Genomic DNA, 17,357 nt, shown 5'->3' with positions numbered 1-17,357 from the left:
ATTCAGGGCTTTAAAGGTAATAACCAGCACTTTGTATTTTGCCCGGAAACATATTAGCAGCCAGTGTAACTGTTTCAGAACAGGCGTAATATGGTCTCTCCGGATTACCCCAGAGACCAATCTGGCTGCTGCATTCTGAACTAACTGAAGTTTCAAGACTACATACAAAGGCAGCCCCATGTAGAGCGCATTGCAATAGTCAAGCCAGGAGGTTACCAGCTGATGCACCACTGTTTTGAGGTCATCCTCTAATGTTGATACTCTGCATCACTGTAAAAGAGAAGGAAGCTGGATGGTGCTTCACCAGCAAGATGGAGAGGATAACATTCCCATTCACAGGCAGGAACCCTCTCTTGTCAAATATAACCAACACAAGCTCATGCCAAAATAAAAAGGTGTATACATTTTTTAAAATTAAATGTTTAAAGTGTGAACAGATTAAAGTAGCTCATTTCTAAAGTGAATTCCGTTACAATCTTCATCACTGGAAAGAGTTCTCTACTGAGGAGTAAGCGAGTGCCCCTGACCAAAGCTCTATCCGCACTCCAAGGATAGATACGGTTGCTCCCCATATAATTAAAAACTTGACTATGAAGTGAGGCTTGCAATGTTCTTGAAACTCTCTCCTTACTGTTTTTGCCACAGCAGAAAAATGTAGCTCTTTTCCTGCAATTCATTTACATCAGTCATCAGAGTGGATTGAGGTGAGATAAGTGACTACCTGAGGCAGAAGCTCTTTCCGCACTATAAACCATTACAGGGTTTTTCTCTAGTGTAAATCCTTTGATGTGAAGTGAGGTGTGAGCCAGTGGCCCCTCTAATTTTTTCATCTCTGTGTGGAATGAATTTTGTTCCGAGCAGCATTATCAAGGCAGATTGTGCACATGTACATTCAGAGTGGGGCCTTCCCGATTCAACCTGAGTGAGACCTAAAATAAACTGAGTGGACATCAAAAAAACTTGTGAGCATGTGCACGCCTTAGAGGGAACACTGGTGTGAGCTCCAACAGAAGCCCTTTCCACACTCCAAGCACTCTTTCCACACTTCAGGCTTCACTCCTGTGTGTATTCTTTGATGTTTAGTGAGACTTCCCTTGACTCTGAAGCTCTTTCCACACTCCAGGCATTTATATGGTCTCTCCCCAGTATGAATCCTTTGATGTGAAGTGAGGTGTGAGCTTGAACGGAAGTTCTTTCCGCACTCCAAGCATTTATACGGCTTCTCCCCAGTGTGTGTTCTTTGATGTTCAGTAGCATTTCCCTTGTCCCTGAAGCGCTTTCCACACTCCAAACATTTATATGGCTTCTCTCTTGTGTGGGTTCTTTGATGTTTAGTAAGACTTCCCTTAACCCTGAAGCACTTTCCACACTCCAAGCATTTATATGGTCTCTCCCCAGTGTGAATCCTTTGATGTTTAGTAAGATATCGCTTATCGCTGAAGCTCTTTCCACACTCCAAGCATTTATACGGTTTCTCCCCGGTGTGTGTTCTTTGATGTGTAGTAAGAGATCCCTTATCCCTAAAGCTCTTTCTACACTCCAAGCATTTATATGGTTTCTCACCAGCGTAAGCTCTTTGGTGTACAGTAAGGATTGCTTTTTGGCTGAAGCATTTCCCACATTCCATGCATTTATATGGTTTCTCCCCACTGTGGATTCTTTGATGTACAGTAAGTGTTCCATGCTTGCTGAAGCTCTTTCCACATTCCAAGCATTCAAAAGGCTTCTCTCCAGTGTGGGTTCTTTGATGTATAATGAGCTGTGAACTCACACTGAAGCTCTTGTCACACTCCATGCATTTATATGGTTTCTCCCCAGTGTGGGTTCTTTGATGTACAGTAAGTGTTCCACGCTGGCTGAAGCTCTTTCCACACTCCAAGCATTTATATGGCTTCTCCCCACTGTGGGTTCTATGATGTATAATGAGGTTAGAATTCACACTGAAGCTTTTTCCACACTCCAAGCATTTTAATGGTTTCTCCCCAGTGTGGATTATTTGATTTATAGTTTGAGTTCCACTGTCATTGAAGCTGTTTCCACAATCCAACCATTTATATGTTTTTTCCTCTATGTGCATTTTCCACCTAGGTTGAAGGCTTGGTTCACAACTGAAGTTTTCCTTATACACAGGGCAGAGACTTCTCTCTGTTATTTCCTCCTTTTTTTTCTTGATTGTGATTTTACATAGGTCACTATTCTGAGAAGCAGAAGGTCCATTTCTCTTTTTCTGTTTTCCTTCAGTTTTCATTCTTTTTTGTTCTCTGTTTTTATATCTGGCACCTTCAAACAATTTTCTGTGGGCTTTTTTGTCCTTCTCCCTCTTCCACCTGTCACCTGCTGGAATGAAGAGAGAAAATTGCTCAGAGCCTGGGGAAAAAGAAGAGCCTCAGATCAATGAACAACCTCCAGTTGTGTGCTCAGTCAGATGGATGTGGCAGGTGGAGTCCTAGCTGTGTCTATCTGAGTTTTACATAAGAACAGTCCTGCTGGATCAGGCCCAAGGCCCATCGAGTCCAGCTTCCTGTCTCACAAAGTGGCATACCAGAAGCCTCTTTCTTCCATGAATTTGTCTAAGGCCCTTTTCAAGTCATCCAAGCTAGTGGCCACCACTAGTGGCCACCACCACTAGTGATCTCCCAAGCATTTTGTAGACCAGGCATTTCATAGACCAGATCTGTAGAGCAGGTATTTCATGCCTGTAGAAGGACAAACTCAAGAGGTGAGTCACAGTCAGGATTTCATCTCGCTCACCAAATGCCTCACTGGGCAGTACCCCCATATCCAGTATGGGCACCCAGTGACGGCAAACAATGGTGACTTAAACTCTCCCTCCATAGGCAGACAGAGGTGGCCTCAGGCTGTTGTGGATGCCCCCCAGGCTGGTTATCCTAGGAAATTGCATCATTCACTTCAAGACCTCCTTGTCCGGTGTGACTCTGGATTCTTTCACTGCCGTGAGCTGGCCCCCAGTTATACCTGATGATACGCCAATGGCTGGGGAAGCTCTAGATTACCTGTAGACATTCTGCTTGAGTATGGACATTTGTCTGTGTGATGAAGGGTAGGAAAAAAACAGAGAACTGGTTCACAGCCTTGGTTGTTACTGCTAGCACCACACAAGGAGTTCCCTTGGAGAGTGGGCATCTCACAAGACTTAGCTTGCCACCTGCTGCTCAAGTGACAGCCCAGTTATAGAGCTCAGAGGGGGAAAGTTCTGCTAGGACCAGTCTCTGTGCATATGGTACATCTCCTTCTCTCCCAACACTCAAGAAGGGTGAAATGTCCACACCGTCCGCCAGACTGCTTAGGGGAGGGGCAGAAAGTCAATTGCAGAGCACTTGCTTTCCATGCAAAGGGTCTCCATTTCAACCTCTGGTAGCAATTCCAGGTAGGCCTGGAAAAATGCCTATCTGAAATCATGAAGAGCTGCTGCTAGGTAGTGTAAAGGCTGAACTAAGTGGACCCTGTAAAAGGTTGCTTCATATGTTCACCGTCTGTCAGAAAGACTCCACAAGGATCCGTTGTTTATCCCTCCCTTCCTGCATTATGGGCCTCCCATTTTATGTTCACAGCAACCCCAACCCTATGCAGTAGGGCCAGTTGAGTGATTACTGGTCCAAAGCAACCCAATGTGCTTCCTTGCTGAGGGGATATTTGGAGCAGGTTCTTCCAGGTTCTAGTTTGACACTAGCCACTCTACTGCATTGCCTCTCTGACAAATACTTGGATCAAATCCACAACCTTTTTACCACGTCCTCACCAACTGAGAAAGCCGGCCCCCTTTATTAGATTATCTATAAAAGTGCTTTAATACATACAAACAAAATAACAATGCTGCAAAACGTTTTTAGCAGTTTGTCAGCAACCAAAGGAGAAATAAGGTGTCTTACCCAGAGAGGCAACATTCCAAAAATTCTCCTCCATGACTTCCCTATGCAGGACTCTTTGGTCCAGATCCAGCAGAGCCCACTCCTCCTCATTGAAATGCACAGCCACCTCCTCAAAGGTCACCAGACTCTAGAAGAAGGAAAACACATTTTCTCCCTCAGGGATCACACAGCAGATCTTTCCTTTCGAAGGACAATCCAAAAGGGTTGTTAAGGTGAGGTGGAAGGAGAAGGGTGAGGAATGTTCCCTCCAAGAGTTCTATTTATATATCATTCAAAGTGGTTTTGAAAGCAAAATAAATGGGGGGTGGGAAGCCCCTTTCCCAAAGGGGCTCCAGTTCTTTATTTTTAAAAAAGGCATAGGGAGTTACCATCAACAGCTAGTGGAAAAGATGCTGCACTGGCATGAGGACCCAACCCTTGCTCTCCCACTGATAAATATCCATGCGCCAGCACTTTCAAAGGCACAGTCCCCTTTGCCAAGTTAACAAGATTCAGACCTTCACAGCATTCTTAGCAACCAACTGTGATGAACGCCCAAAGAAAGAAAGATTATGGATGTGGAGGGGAGAGAAATCACCTATTTGTCAGACATCCTCCATCCCCAATGATCCCTCCCCTACCTGATCCAGTCGTACTGAAGTTTCTTCCACTCCACCAGAAAGAAGAGATGGCTGAGAACGCATTGCCAACATAATTCCAGGACCTGCAAAGGACGGGAAGATTGAGGTGACTGAGACTGAAATGGCGGGAAGATTGAGGTGACTGAGATTTACAGAGAATCAAGACCAAGGGGAGAATAAAGGCAGGGCAAGGGTCCTTCAGTCAACCTCCTGCAACATTCCTCTTAACATTGGCTCTGACCAGCATCTAATGCAGCCTCCACTGCCCAAGGAAAATGCATGGCTGCTTCCATTGGTGCCTGCACCTGAAGCAGCGCAGAGGATCCCAGGCAGAAATTGGGTTAAAAAAAAAAAAATCAGCAGAGCAATTAGGTGAAATCGCCCTAATCCTGGATGGTTATTTTTTTCAATGCAAAGACCAACTATTCCAGCTAGCAGCTCCCAGGTCTTCCCCTTGCAGGAAAGGCAGGCAAATGCTAAGACTTGCAGGGGTCCTCAAACTGCGGCCCTCCAAATGTTGCTGAACTACAATCCCCATCATCCCAGCCACAATAAATTGTAGTCGGGGTGATGGGAATTGTAGTTCAGCAACATCTGGAGTGCCGCAGTTTGAGGACCCCTGCTTCAAGGGAACGCACAGGACAGGGTTGCTTTCTTTACCCGAGACACTGTATCCTTCAATTTGGGCTGCGTACATGCGTGCCTCACAATGAAACAGCCTTGCCTGACTTCTGCCCAAAATTATTCCTCCCCCTCTGTGCACTTCCCTCTCTCAGACTTCCCCAGAGCACAGCAATGCAGAAAGCTAAGATCCAGATGGGAAAGGAAAGCTACCCAGGCCTGCTCCCTGCAGGGTGACCTGGGGGTAAGAAGGGCTGGCTTTCCTTTCTACTACTACTATTACTACGCTGAATATTTATATACCACTCTTCAACAAAATTCTCAAAGCGGTTTACACAGGGGAAAAAAACATAAATAAGATGGTTTAATAATACATAAATAAGATAATTTCTCACCATCGCTCCTTCCAATCAGCACCTGCCTTCTCCCTCCATTCACTCCCCCCACTTTCCTCTCTCTCCCCAGGGGAGGAATCTTGCCTTCCTTCTTTCCACCCACTTTCCCCTGGGGATTGCATTTCTCATCCATTACAGTTCCAGGGCTTCCCTTTACCCAAACACATTTAGGACTCTCTGATCCCACTCCTGGCTGTCGGGGAAGAGAAGCCCTGGCCACTTTACAGAGGAAGGAGCAGGAAACTACTCTCCCCATCCATTCATTCCTTTGTTTAACTGGGACTGTCCCAAATGGTGTGGTCACCGCTGGCCTGCAGTGCACCGGGCAGCCGAGTGTGGTGTGCCTGGTGCTCACAGAGCAGGGGAGTGGGGAAAGAAAAATGTGGGATCAGAATATGTTAAGCTGTCTGTTAAATGTTCCTGCTACTGTATATTTGCATAAATATACCCCGTGTGAAAAATACAGAGTGTGTGTGTAGGAGGAGAATGCTTAACTTGCAGGGGGCGGGGCTGGGAGGGGGCCCTCCAAAGGCCTTTAGGTCCAGGCTCCAAAATTACCTAATGCACGTCTAATACAGGCACATGCTAAAGCGTCTGGATAATTTGAAGGTTGGGGGTTGTTTGGGTGGTTCTTTCCTCCCCTCAAGGTCTGCAGGTTAAGTCCTTCAACTGGGTGGCGGTGTAGGCGGGGGGAAGAGTCCCACGGTGGAGGAGCCTTGCCAGCTCTCCGCCCGCTCCTCCTCCTGCCACTCTCGGCCTGCCTTTAAGCTCCTTTGAGTGCAGGAATGAAGACATCCGGGAGAGAGACGGAGGACGAAAGGAAAGCTGCCCGGGAGCCCTCCCTGCAGGGCAAAACGGGGGAAGAAAGGCTCGCTATCGCCTCTGTTCTTCTCATCGCTGCTCCTCCCTCCTTCCTCCCCTCCCACCTCCCATCCACCTTTACAAGTCCTGGGACTCCTGTTCATTCACGCGCACGTGGAACTCCGCAGCCGCCAGGGGAGACCGCCTGAGCCTCACAGGGGAGCGAGCGAGCCAGCAAGCAGCAGGACTGGAGAGGAAGAGTTCCTCCTCGGCCCCTCCCCTTTTCCTCTCATTTGCCTCTCTAGGCACATGGCTTCCCTTACTTACTTTAACCCTTAGATAGACACCTCACCGGGGGGGGGGGAAAGGGGCGCTAGCAGTCAAGAAATCTGCCACAGACTAGCAAAAGAAACAGCAGACGATTATTATTATTCACATGTTATATCCCGCTCTTCCTCCAAGGAGCCCAGAGCTGTGTACTACATACTTAAGTTTCTCCTCACAACAACCCAGTGAAGTAGGTTAGGCTGAGAGAGAAGTGACTGGCCCAGAGTCACCCAGCTAGTATCATGGCTGAATGGGGATTTGAACTCAGGTCTCCTCAGTCCTAGTCCAGCACTCTAACCACTACACCATGCTGGCTCCTGACTAGCTTGAAAAAGAAGAAAAACATTTTCTTCTTCACAAATCACTTAACTGTTCTTTCCACTCTAAGCACAATCCAAACAGGTGGTGGTGGTGGTGGTGATGATGATGATAATAATAATAATAATGATAATAATAAATAATGAAAATAAATAAATAATGAACAACTTTATTTGTTAGCTGCCCCATAACAAATTGTTCTCTAGGCAGCTCACAACAGAGGATTAATACATACAATAAAAACACATAACACATTAAATAATGACAGACAAACAAAGGTGGAAAAAATACAATACAAAGCAGCATTAAACAGTTGTTTTAAAATTAGTTTAAAACCAGATAAAATCTAAAAAGCTGAATTTAAAAGGCCTGGGTGAACAAGGTCTTTACCTGGCATCTAAGTGATGAAGGTAGTTAAGGCAATGAGGCATGAAAAGGGGCAGGGACTGTGGAGAACACCAGCAACAGCCCCGGGGAAAAATGCTAAACTGGGATTAAGAGGCACAGTTGACCTCCCCAGGGCCGGATTAAGCTAGTATGGGGCCTGTAGCATATGTTATGAAGGGGGCCCAAATTAAAAAAAATGCACATAAATATTAAAACATAAATTATTTACTTGCATAGTAAAGTAATTCAATTTTTTCATTTGCCTAGTGCCCCCCCCACCAACCACCCCATGCCTCCACTCAGCTGAGCCAGCCAGTCAACAAACTTTGCAAAACACACACACACACAACACACACACTTTTGTGACTCCTGACCATGGGTTCTCCTTTGGAGTTATTTTCACAAAGAGAAAGGGGGTGGGGAACAAAACTCTGAATGTTTAAATTAAAAGGTTCTCAGCAGGGGCGTAACTAGGTTGGAGTGGGCCCTGAGACAAGATTCTTAAATGCCCCCCCCTTAAATGACTTCACAAGGAAGATCGGGTAGGCACTGGGTGGGGAGAGCCTCTGAGGCCCCCCCCCCAAGGGTGGACTCGCAGAGACAAACAACAAAGAAATAGCGGGCGGCACCAGAACAAGGAGGATAAAAATTTGACTTCACAAGGAAGATCGGGTAGGCACTGGGTGGGGGAGAGCCTCTGAGGGGCCCCCCCAAGGCGGGGTGCCCCGAGACAATGGCCTCCCCCTGCCTAATTGTAGTTAGCCCCTGGTTCTCAGGAATTCTGTACTTTGAGAAATCTGAACCTATTAGCAATTTTGGCACACAACAGTGGATGTTTGATTCCAATGTGTGCAGAACATATTGGATCCCAGCAGCCATCACATTAAAAGGGCCATTTGACAATATTAAGAATATATGTTTAACCTCTTGTGCAAGCCTGACAGGAAAGCAGATGTATATTTAAAATAGTTGATGCATTGCAAATGAATGTGATTATGATGAGGTGCATTAGCAACTTCCATGAAAACAGACGTATCCAAAAGACAATCTTTTGGCAGGAGGCACAGCCTCTTTCAATCTAAATTACACTAACATGCTTAATATTAAAAGGAGGAAATGCACAAATCATTCAGTGCAACCCTAAGCATGTTTACTCAGAAGTAAGTCCTACTGAACTCAATGAGCCTTACTTTCTAGTAAGTGTGCTTAGGTTTGCAGGCTCCGTTTATCTTTGGACAATTTCAACGGGCATCCCAATGTAAAGCTAATGAAGTTGGCAACGCAGCAGTACTTATTTCAGTTCTAGAGGAGAGGAAAGGAGCTCACCTTAAATTAGGCAGCCAGTTCCTTGAAAAGCAATGATCACAAATTCCCTCCCAACAGCACTAGATACTAAAGGAGGATATAAGTGACCTTACCAAACAAGACCGTGATATAAGCTCCCCTCAACTGATCTTTGCACGGAAAGATGCCAAAGCACCTTCTTCCCATGAAAGAGGGACTGCACCGAGTCTGCTTCGACGGGTTGCACTTTCCTCCCTAGCCTGAACGAGGAAGAAACTGCCACTGAGTTGGCTTCTTTCTTCCCACCCACTTGCCTGCCTTGCATTGCTCACCTACTGCAGCAGCAGCCAGCCCTGGGACGCTCCTTCACCCAGATTGATTCAGGACTCACCACCTACTGCAGGAAAACAGCCGCTTTTCCCACATGTGCGAGGGAGCATAACTCAGTTTACAAGAAAAAGGGGCAGGAAATGACGTTCCTCCTTTCCCTTTGTTCCTCTTTGCCACTCTAGGAATCGTGATGCCTTCTAAGAGTTCCTTAGTTGCACTCTTTCTCCGAAAACAGTGAGGACTAGCCACTTGATCCCTTGTGCCTACTTCACAGGGTTGTTGTGAGGAGAGACTTAAGTATGTAGTATACAGCTCTGGGCTCCTTGGAGGAAGAGCAGGATAGAAAATGTGGAGAGAGAGCAGCAGCAGTAGCAAAGGTGCGCTTCAATCCACTTGCAATCCACTTCTAACTCAAAGTGAGATGGCGAGAGGAGCATCTGCTCTGAAGCTGCATCCGATCCCATCTTCCCAAAGTCTCTCTCTCCCTCTCCATTTAAAGGTAAAGGTAAAGTGCACCATCAAGTCTATTCCGACTCCTGGTGCCCGAAGAGCCCTGTGGTTTTCTTTGTTAGAATACAGGAGGGGTTTATCTTTGCCTCGTCCTGCTCAGTATGAGCTGAAGCCTTTCAGCATCTTCCTATATCGCTGCTGCCCAATATAGTACCAGTGGGGATTCGATCTGGCAACCTTCTGATTGTTAGTCAAGCATTTCCTCGCTGTGCCACTTAAGGTGACTTCTCTCTACATTTAAGCCTTAGAAATACAAGCAGCAACTTCTCTCCAGCTCTTTAGTACATAAAATAAATCATCACTATCATCTTTATTTGTTAGCCACCACATTAAAAATTGTTCTCTGGATAGCTCACAAGCAGCACTATATGAAGCAACCAATGCATATATTCTTCTAACCTTCCCCGGAGTACTAATTTCACCGGAGTAAAACTCGGCATCAGATCTTGAGCCTGGAGATTTTAGATAGCTGTCCTGCCTCTGGAAATCGAGAAGCAGGCCAGAGAACGTGAAGTGGCATGTGACTGGCAGAAAGTTTCCTCTTGGGTCAGGCAGCAAGATAAGAGACTTTCATCCTGGAGACTGCAGTCTTCTGGAGCTTTCTCATGTGCAGCACCAGGCTATAGGGACCCCCTCCTAAGATTCTTCTCACCTCCTCCCCCCACCACGTTTCCATGGTCATCTGTTTGGTTTTGTTTTTTAATATTTTTTATTCAGTTTTTCCACAACACAAAAAGGAAAGCATAAAGAAAACAAACAGAAAAAAGAGAAAGAGCACAGAAGGACTTCCATCTCATCATTGAAACAATGACACTTGTTTCACAATACCCAGTAACAATACCCAGATCTTGCCTGTAGTTTAATTATCCCCCCCCCCGCGCCGATAAATCATACAGAAATAAACTCTGGGACATTTTTTAAGCATTTGTTATTACCCCTCGGAGGCCTGATAAAAATCCATTTTATAATGTGTTTTTAGATAAACAAGAAGAGGGTCCCAATCCCTTTTAAATACTTCAGGATTATTTCTTAATAATGCTGTTAATTTTGCCATTTCTGCCAATTCTAATACTTTAAGTATCCAATCCTCTTTACTCTGGCAATGAGAGGAGAGCTGGTCTTGTGGTAGCGAGCATGACTTGTCCCCATAGCTAAGCAGGGTCTGCCCTGGTTGCATATGAATGGGAGACTTGATGTGTGAGCACCGCAAGATATTCCCCTCAGGGGATGAAGCCGCTCTGGGAAGAGCATCTAGGTTCCAAGTTCCCTCCCGGGCAGCATCTCCAAGATAGGGCTGAGAGAGATTCCTGCCTGCAACCTTGGAGAAGCCGCTGCCAGTCTGTGAAGACAATACTGAGCTAGATAGACCAATGGTCTGACTCAGTATATATGGCAGTTCCCTATGATTGTCTTTCCATTTGCGAGCAAATGTCAGTCTTGCTGCTGCTGCTGTCAGATACATAAAGAGGATCCAGTATTTCCTCGGCAACGCATTGTTGTCAATACCTAATTGTATTGTTTCTGGGCTCATGGGAAAAGTCATTTTAAACACTTTTTGGAGCTCATTATAAATTAAATCCCAATAGCCTTTAGACTTTTTACTAGTCCACCATAAATGTATATACAGGTAGGAACCCTCCTCTTTTTTACACTTCCAACATTTATTTGCCATGTTCTTGTAGATTAAGGCCAACTTCTTGAGAGTTAAATGCCATCTGTACATCTTCTTGAGATGATTTTCCTTTAAACTAGAACAGGCAGTATATTTCATGTCTCTTATCCATAGCTTTTCCCATTTCTCCAAGTCAATATTATAACCAAAGTCCTGAGCCCATTTTACCATACAAGTTTTCACTACTTCTGTTCTTTTATCTTCCAATAATAACAGAGACCGTATATCCTAGAGACTAGTTTTCCTTCCTTATCACACAACTGTTGTTCAGATTCTGACTTTGATTTGGTTAAAACCTTTTTTACAATCTTGCTTAAATAAGGCGCTGATCTGATGGTACTGAAACCAAGAGATATTTCAGTCCTGCATAAGATCTAGCTTGTTGAGTTCGTATTTTGTGCCTTGAAGAACAAGCAGTTGTTGATATGTGGGCCATGTCTGTTGCATATTTTTCTGTTTTCTAGATATAACTTCCAGTGGAGATACCCATAGTGGAATTTTTGGTTCTAACACAAGTTTGTTTTTCATCCATACCATATATAGACTTTTTCTAACATAATGATTTAAGAAATCTTTATTTACTTTTACCTTATCATAAAATAGATATGCATGCCCACCATATCTTATATCGAATCCTTGCAAGTCCAACAATCTTGGGTTTTTAAATGTAATCCATTCTTTCATCCAGTTTAGACATATTGCTTCAAAATATAACTTAAAATTTGGTAGTGCAAACCCTCCTCTCTTCCTATCATCCGTTAGATTTTTAAAATTTATTCTTGGTTTTTTACCTTGCCAGACAAAATTCTTTACATCTTTATGCCATTGGGCAAAAATTGACATTGTATTTATTATTGGTATTGTCTGGAAGAAATATAACATTTTAGGAAGAAAATTCATTTTAATAACAGAAATTCTTCCACTTAATGATAAATTCAATCTATTCCATCTACCTAAACCCATCTTTATTTCCTTCCAGATTTTAATGTAATTATTTTGAAACAATAAGGCATTATTTGTTGTAAGTGTCACTCCTAAGTATTTTACCTTTTTTTCCACGTTAAAACTAGATCTCAGAACAAATCTTTCAATATCTTCTTTTTTCATATTTTTAGTTAGTACCTTTGTCTTATCCTTATTTATATAGAACCCTGCCAAATTCCCATATGATTCTAATATTTCCAATAATGTCTCAATTGGTAAAAATCCAGCCTGGTCTTCATGAATTAACTCTGCCAAGACCCCCTCCATTCTTTTAGCAAGTATAGAAGCAAATAATTTATAATCATTATTAAGCAAGGAGATTGGTCTATAATTTTTAACCAGAGTTGGATCTTGACATGGTCATCTGATTAAAACTGCCTTTAATCTATTTTACAGCCACCTAACGGCTCAGCGGGGAAATGCTTGACTATCAAGCAAGAGGTTGCCCGTTCGAATCCCTGCTGATACACCTATATTGGGCAGCAGCAATATAGGAAGACGCTGAAAAGGCATCATCTCAGACTGCGTGGGAGGCGGCAATGGTCAACCCCTCCTGTACTCTACTAAAGACAACCACAGGGCTCTGTGGGTGCCAGGAGTCGACACCGACTTGACAGCACACTTTACCTTACCTTTAATCTATCTTAAAGTAAAGTGTGCTGTCAAGTCAGTGTCAACTCCTGGCGCCCACAGAGCCCTGTGGTTGTCTTTGGTAGAATACAGGAGGGGTTGACCATTGCCTCCTCCCGTGCAGTATGAGATGATACCTTTCAGCATCTTCCTATATCGCCGCTGCCCCATATAGGTATTAACATACCAGTGGGGATTCGAACTGGCAACCTCTTGTTTGCGAGTCAAGTCATTTCCCTGCTGCGCCATTCAGTATCTTAATCAACCTTAAAAAGGAGGAGAGCTGGTTTTGTGTCTGCCAGCATTAATTGTCCCATTTGCTAAGCAGGGTCCACCCTTGTTATTGCATTTGAATGGGAGACCACATGTGACCACTGTAAGGTATTTCCCCTTAGGGATGGGGCCACTCTTGGAAGAGCTACCAAAACAGCACGTCTTTCTCTAGTACCATTAAATGACTTGAATCATCCACAATTTACAAAACCTTTAAAACAATAATTTAGGGTGATGTTCTGTTGTGGCACACACACACACACACACACACACACACACACACACACACACTTACTTCAGTGGAGGCGGGGGCATTTTAAAATCTTGTCTCTGGGCCCACTCCAACCTTGCTACGTCCCTGCTTCGGCCCTCATTTCTCTCCCTCCGCATTTTATTGATTTATTTTTATTTTATGAAATTCCCTCCCACCACTCTGTCTGCCCTTGAGCTCTTTTAAACACAGCGATGCTTCTGCGGCTTAGCCTTCGAATGGTTAAAGTCCACACTTTCCATTGAGCTCCTTTTGAGTGCAGCACCGTAGAAAACCGGGACAGAAGAGAAAGGAAACCTGCCCACCTCCAGAACTTTCTGAATCGGGGACGGAGAGGGGAGAGCTCTCCGTTTCCCTTTCCCTCTCAGCAGCGCTCCAAGCAGCATTGCCTTTCCCCCCATTCACTCCCGGCATTCCTCTCTGCTCGCGTGTCTTTCTTTCCTTCTTTATTCCCACTTACTTATCATTGCATTGCTCACCCTCTGCAGCCCTGGAACTTCTGTCCAGTCAGACACACACGTGGGGTTCGCCGGATGGCAGAGGATGCGAACAGCTGGAGGGCAGAAGACTCCAGGACCACTCCGCAGAGGAAGAGCGGGGAGCCAGAATCATGGGTGTATCTAGGGGTAGGGCAGGCAGGGCACGTGCCCTGGGCGCCACTTGAAGGGGGGCGCCATTTTGTAAAATTAAAAAAATTTTTAAAGGCTGCCAAAAACAAAATGGCCACCGTGCATGCTCAAATGGCCTCTGTGAGGCCCTAGGTCATGCCAGGCCTTGCAGAGGCCATTTGAGCATACGCAGTGGCCATTTTTTAAAAAAAGATTTTTTAAATGGCCACTGCACATGCTCAAATGGTCCCTGCCGAGGCCCTAGAGGCCAGTGGGGGGAGGAGGAACCTTTGCAAACCCCCCAGCCTTTAGGAAGACCCCCGAAGGGGCTACAGGTAAAAAAATAATAGTATATAATATAAGTCACTGTACACATATTCAGATTGGCACTATGTACAGTGGTCCCTCGACTTACAAACTACTCGACATAAGTATTTTTCGAGTTACAAACGGCAGTTTTAGATCCGGTTTTAGATGCTGTTTTTTCGACTTACAAATTTTTAGATGGGGTTTCCTCGACTTACAAATTTTTAGATGGGGTTTCCTCGACTTACAAATTTTACATGCGGTTTCCTTGACTTGCCTGCCTGTTTACTGCCTGTTTATTCTTGAAAAGAAATGTTCCTGTGCAGTTTGCAAGCCTTACTGGGGGTCTGGGTCTTTTTTCTAGGACCCGGAACGCATTAATCCGTTCCCAATGCATTCCTATGGGAAACCGCTTTTCGACTTACGAATTTTTCGACTTACAAATGTGCATTCGGAACGGATTAATTTCGTAAGTAGAGGGACCACTGTACAGAGAATCAGGGCTTGTGAATACTGAGCTGATGCTTATGAGCTAGGATTGTATTCATTTGCTCTTACTTTGCTTCTTGTGATAAGTGAGTTAAATGTGATGTCTTGCTAATATGGCTATTAATGGTGAATTTGTCTTTGAATCAGTGTGAAATCCTTAATATTAAGGCCCACTGGGAGTTTCTTGCTCTCTTTCTCTCATTTTAACTGTCTTTCTGAAAGACTAGAATATATTCCAAGCAGTGACACAGTTTATTCTGCATATCGTTTAATTATTTTCAGAGTATCTGGGAAAAGTCAAATTCTCCATTTATTTTTAAAACTTATGTAATGGTGATACTACAATACATGGTAGAGAATTAGACAGGCACTTCTGTTTAGTTTTCCAAGTACACCTCCACATAGTATTTGGGTATTCCATGAGCCCCAGCATACTGAAATTTGTAGTTTTCCAGCATTTTTTGGTCTGGCTAAGTCCACTGCTAAAATAGTTTTTGAAATAATAAAAGATTAACAAGCCTGACTTGTATTTTTCAGCTGATATTATGGTAAAGTTATCTCAAAGATGGGTGTCAGATGCTTGGACAGGGGGCACAATTTCAGTGTTTGCCCTAGGCGCTATTTTCCCTAGATACGCCTCTGGCCAGAATTGATGCTTCCTTTCATTCATTCATTCATTCATTCATCTTTGCCACTCTAGGAAACGAGATTCCTTCACTTTACCATTTTAGACGGACCCACTGACTAGAGAACTCGGAAGACCAACGGATGCCGCCTAGTCCTAGAACAGAAAGGAGGACAGAGCTCTTTAAAAGAACAACAACCAACATCTGCCTCCTTGTTTGCTACATTTAGCCTGTGGGGAAAACCAGGCAGCTGCAGGACTCTCTCCCTGGGTGTTGCAAGCAGCAAAGGGTCGTGGCGCTCCTCTGATCGGTGTTCCTCTAGCCTAGTGCTGATATGTTAACTGAAGAGACTTCCCCTCGCGTATTCTGCCTCAGCCAGGCTTCCCCCCCTAACAATTCCAGCTAATGAACCCCCCAATTCCCCTGATCTACCTCCTTATGTGCTGAACGTGGGCTCTCCTTTAACACCCCCCAAGCTGGTACCCATCACTGCATCTTGTAGCAGCAAGTTCCATAGACAAATTATGTTAACATGTGTCTTCCGCCATGCAAAGGACCTTTTGACTAAGTTACTTGGGTCTCAGAATGGGTGAGGGACAATGTGACTCATAGGCTGAAATATGGAGGAGAATCACTCAAAACAGCCCCAAAGAAATGAAAACGACTGGGGAATATAATTCCAAGTTAATTCTTGCCTTTTTAGTTTCAGTGGAACCACTTTGAGTGATTATCTTCAGTATGCCAGCCACTGAATTTAATTTAATAAAAGAGTTTTATTTCACATTTAAAGAATAGTAAGGGTCCTTTTCAGTAAGAAAACAAGCTTAAAGAGCAAATCATTATATACCATGCCATAATCTTAGGTATAATGGTTAAGAAAACCCACACCACACACTTTGCCTAAACCCTGAACAGGCATTTAAGGGGTTCAAAATCATCATGTGTGAAAACAGAGCTCCTAAAAAAGCTGGAATGGCTAAACAGTGAATCCTGAATTTGACAGAGATAAGAATGTGAGACACAAACTGTAATAGCAAATGTGGCTTAGAAGATGGTATGCAGAAATGGAAGAGATAGAATTAGGGAACTTGCCAGTCTCCTGCTTCAGCTACTTGGTGTGAACTATGGATTTTTGGGCAGGCTTGAAGAAGCACAGTTTATTTATTCTTGGGCAGGCTTGAATCTACCTCAGTCTGCTGAGCACAATCTCTAGTCAAAGTGGGGCAAAGCTGGATATCATGGGCAGAAGGATGCAACAGGACCCCCACTAAAAGTCAGAACCAGGCAAGCCGGCTCTGAATGTCCCACCTTTCTCAGAGTTCAGACTCTCTGACTCCTCTAATTATACAAACATTTAGGGCTTTGCAGTCAATGGAGTCCAAATGTGTAGGGAGGAATCCAGATGGTCCTTGACTCTCCTAAATGGGTCACTCATGGTTTGGAAGCAAAGAACTGGGCTGGCTTGAAGAGGACATTTACCTATTTGGGGGCAGAAACACCGCATCGGCGTGAATGGCACTCTAAGGGGAAAAGGCTGAACAAAGCCCACAGAAATGCTGCATCACCATGAATGCTGCAACTAAAGAGAAACATCATGTATTATTTTTTTGGTTGTGATTAACATTTAACTACAGCTATGCATTGCAGCGTAAATCCACCTCCCATATCTTCATCAGTTTTAATGCAATGAAAGGAAATTAAGACATAAATGCTGGACATGATTTTTTTTTTAATTTTAACACATCACATTGCAGAAGTAATTTCCCATTTCACTTCACAGGAAACCTTTATTTATTTTTTTAGCACATCACATTGCAGTAGTTATAAACTTTAAATCTCACTTCAAAGGAAACCATGGTGTGTGTGTTTTTAGCACATCACATTGGACAAAACATAAACTTTAAATTGCACTTCAACAGAAACCTTTGCTCTCTGAAATAAAAAGGTTTAACAAGGTCTCATCTAAGTTTTCAGGCTCATCCACATCCTCGTCATTTTCGTCCTCTTGTGAATTG

At 44.1% G+C, this 17,357-nt stretch overlaps 1 protein-coding gene across 1 annotated transcript in view; it reads right to left on the bottom strand.

Moving 5' to 3' along the window:
- Positions 1 to 391: 391 nt before the first annotated feature.
- LOC128347587 (zinc finger protein 420-like) overlaps positions 392 to 17,357 on the bottom strand; it is a 35,214-nt gene continuing 18,248 nt past the window's right edge. The window contains exon 7 of the mRNA XM_053302537.1: positions 392 to 1,998. Within this exon, the coding sequence (XP_053158512.1) occupies positions 980 to 1,998 (1,019 nt within the window). The 3' untranslated portion in view covers positions 392 to 979. The remainder of the gene's footprint in view (positions 1,999 to 17,357) is intronic.

This window comes from Hemicordylus capensis, chromosome 2 (assembly GCF_027244095.1).
Source record: "Hemicordylus capensis ecotype Gifberg chromosome 2, rHemCap1.1.pri, whole genome shotgun sequence".
In the NCBI taxonomy this organism is placed as follows: domain Eukaryota; kingdom Metazoa; phylum Chordata; class Lepidosauria; order Squamata; family Cordylidae; genus Hemicordylus; species Hemicordylus capensis.
Note: the sequence above shows the minus strand (reverse complement) of the source record. Positions and strands in the feature narration are given on the sequence as shown.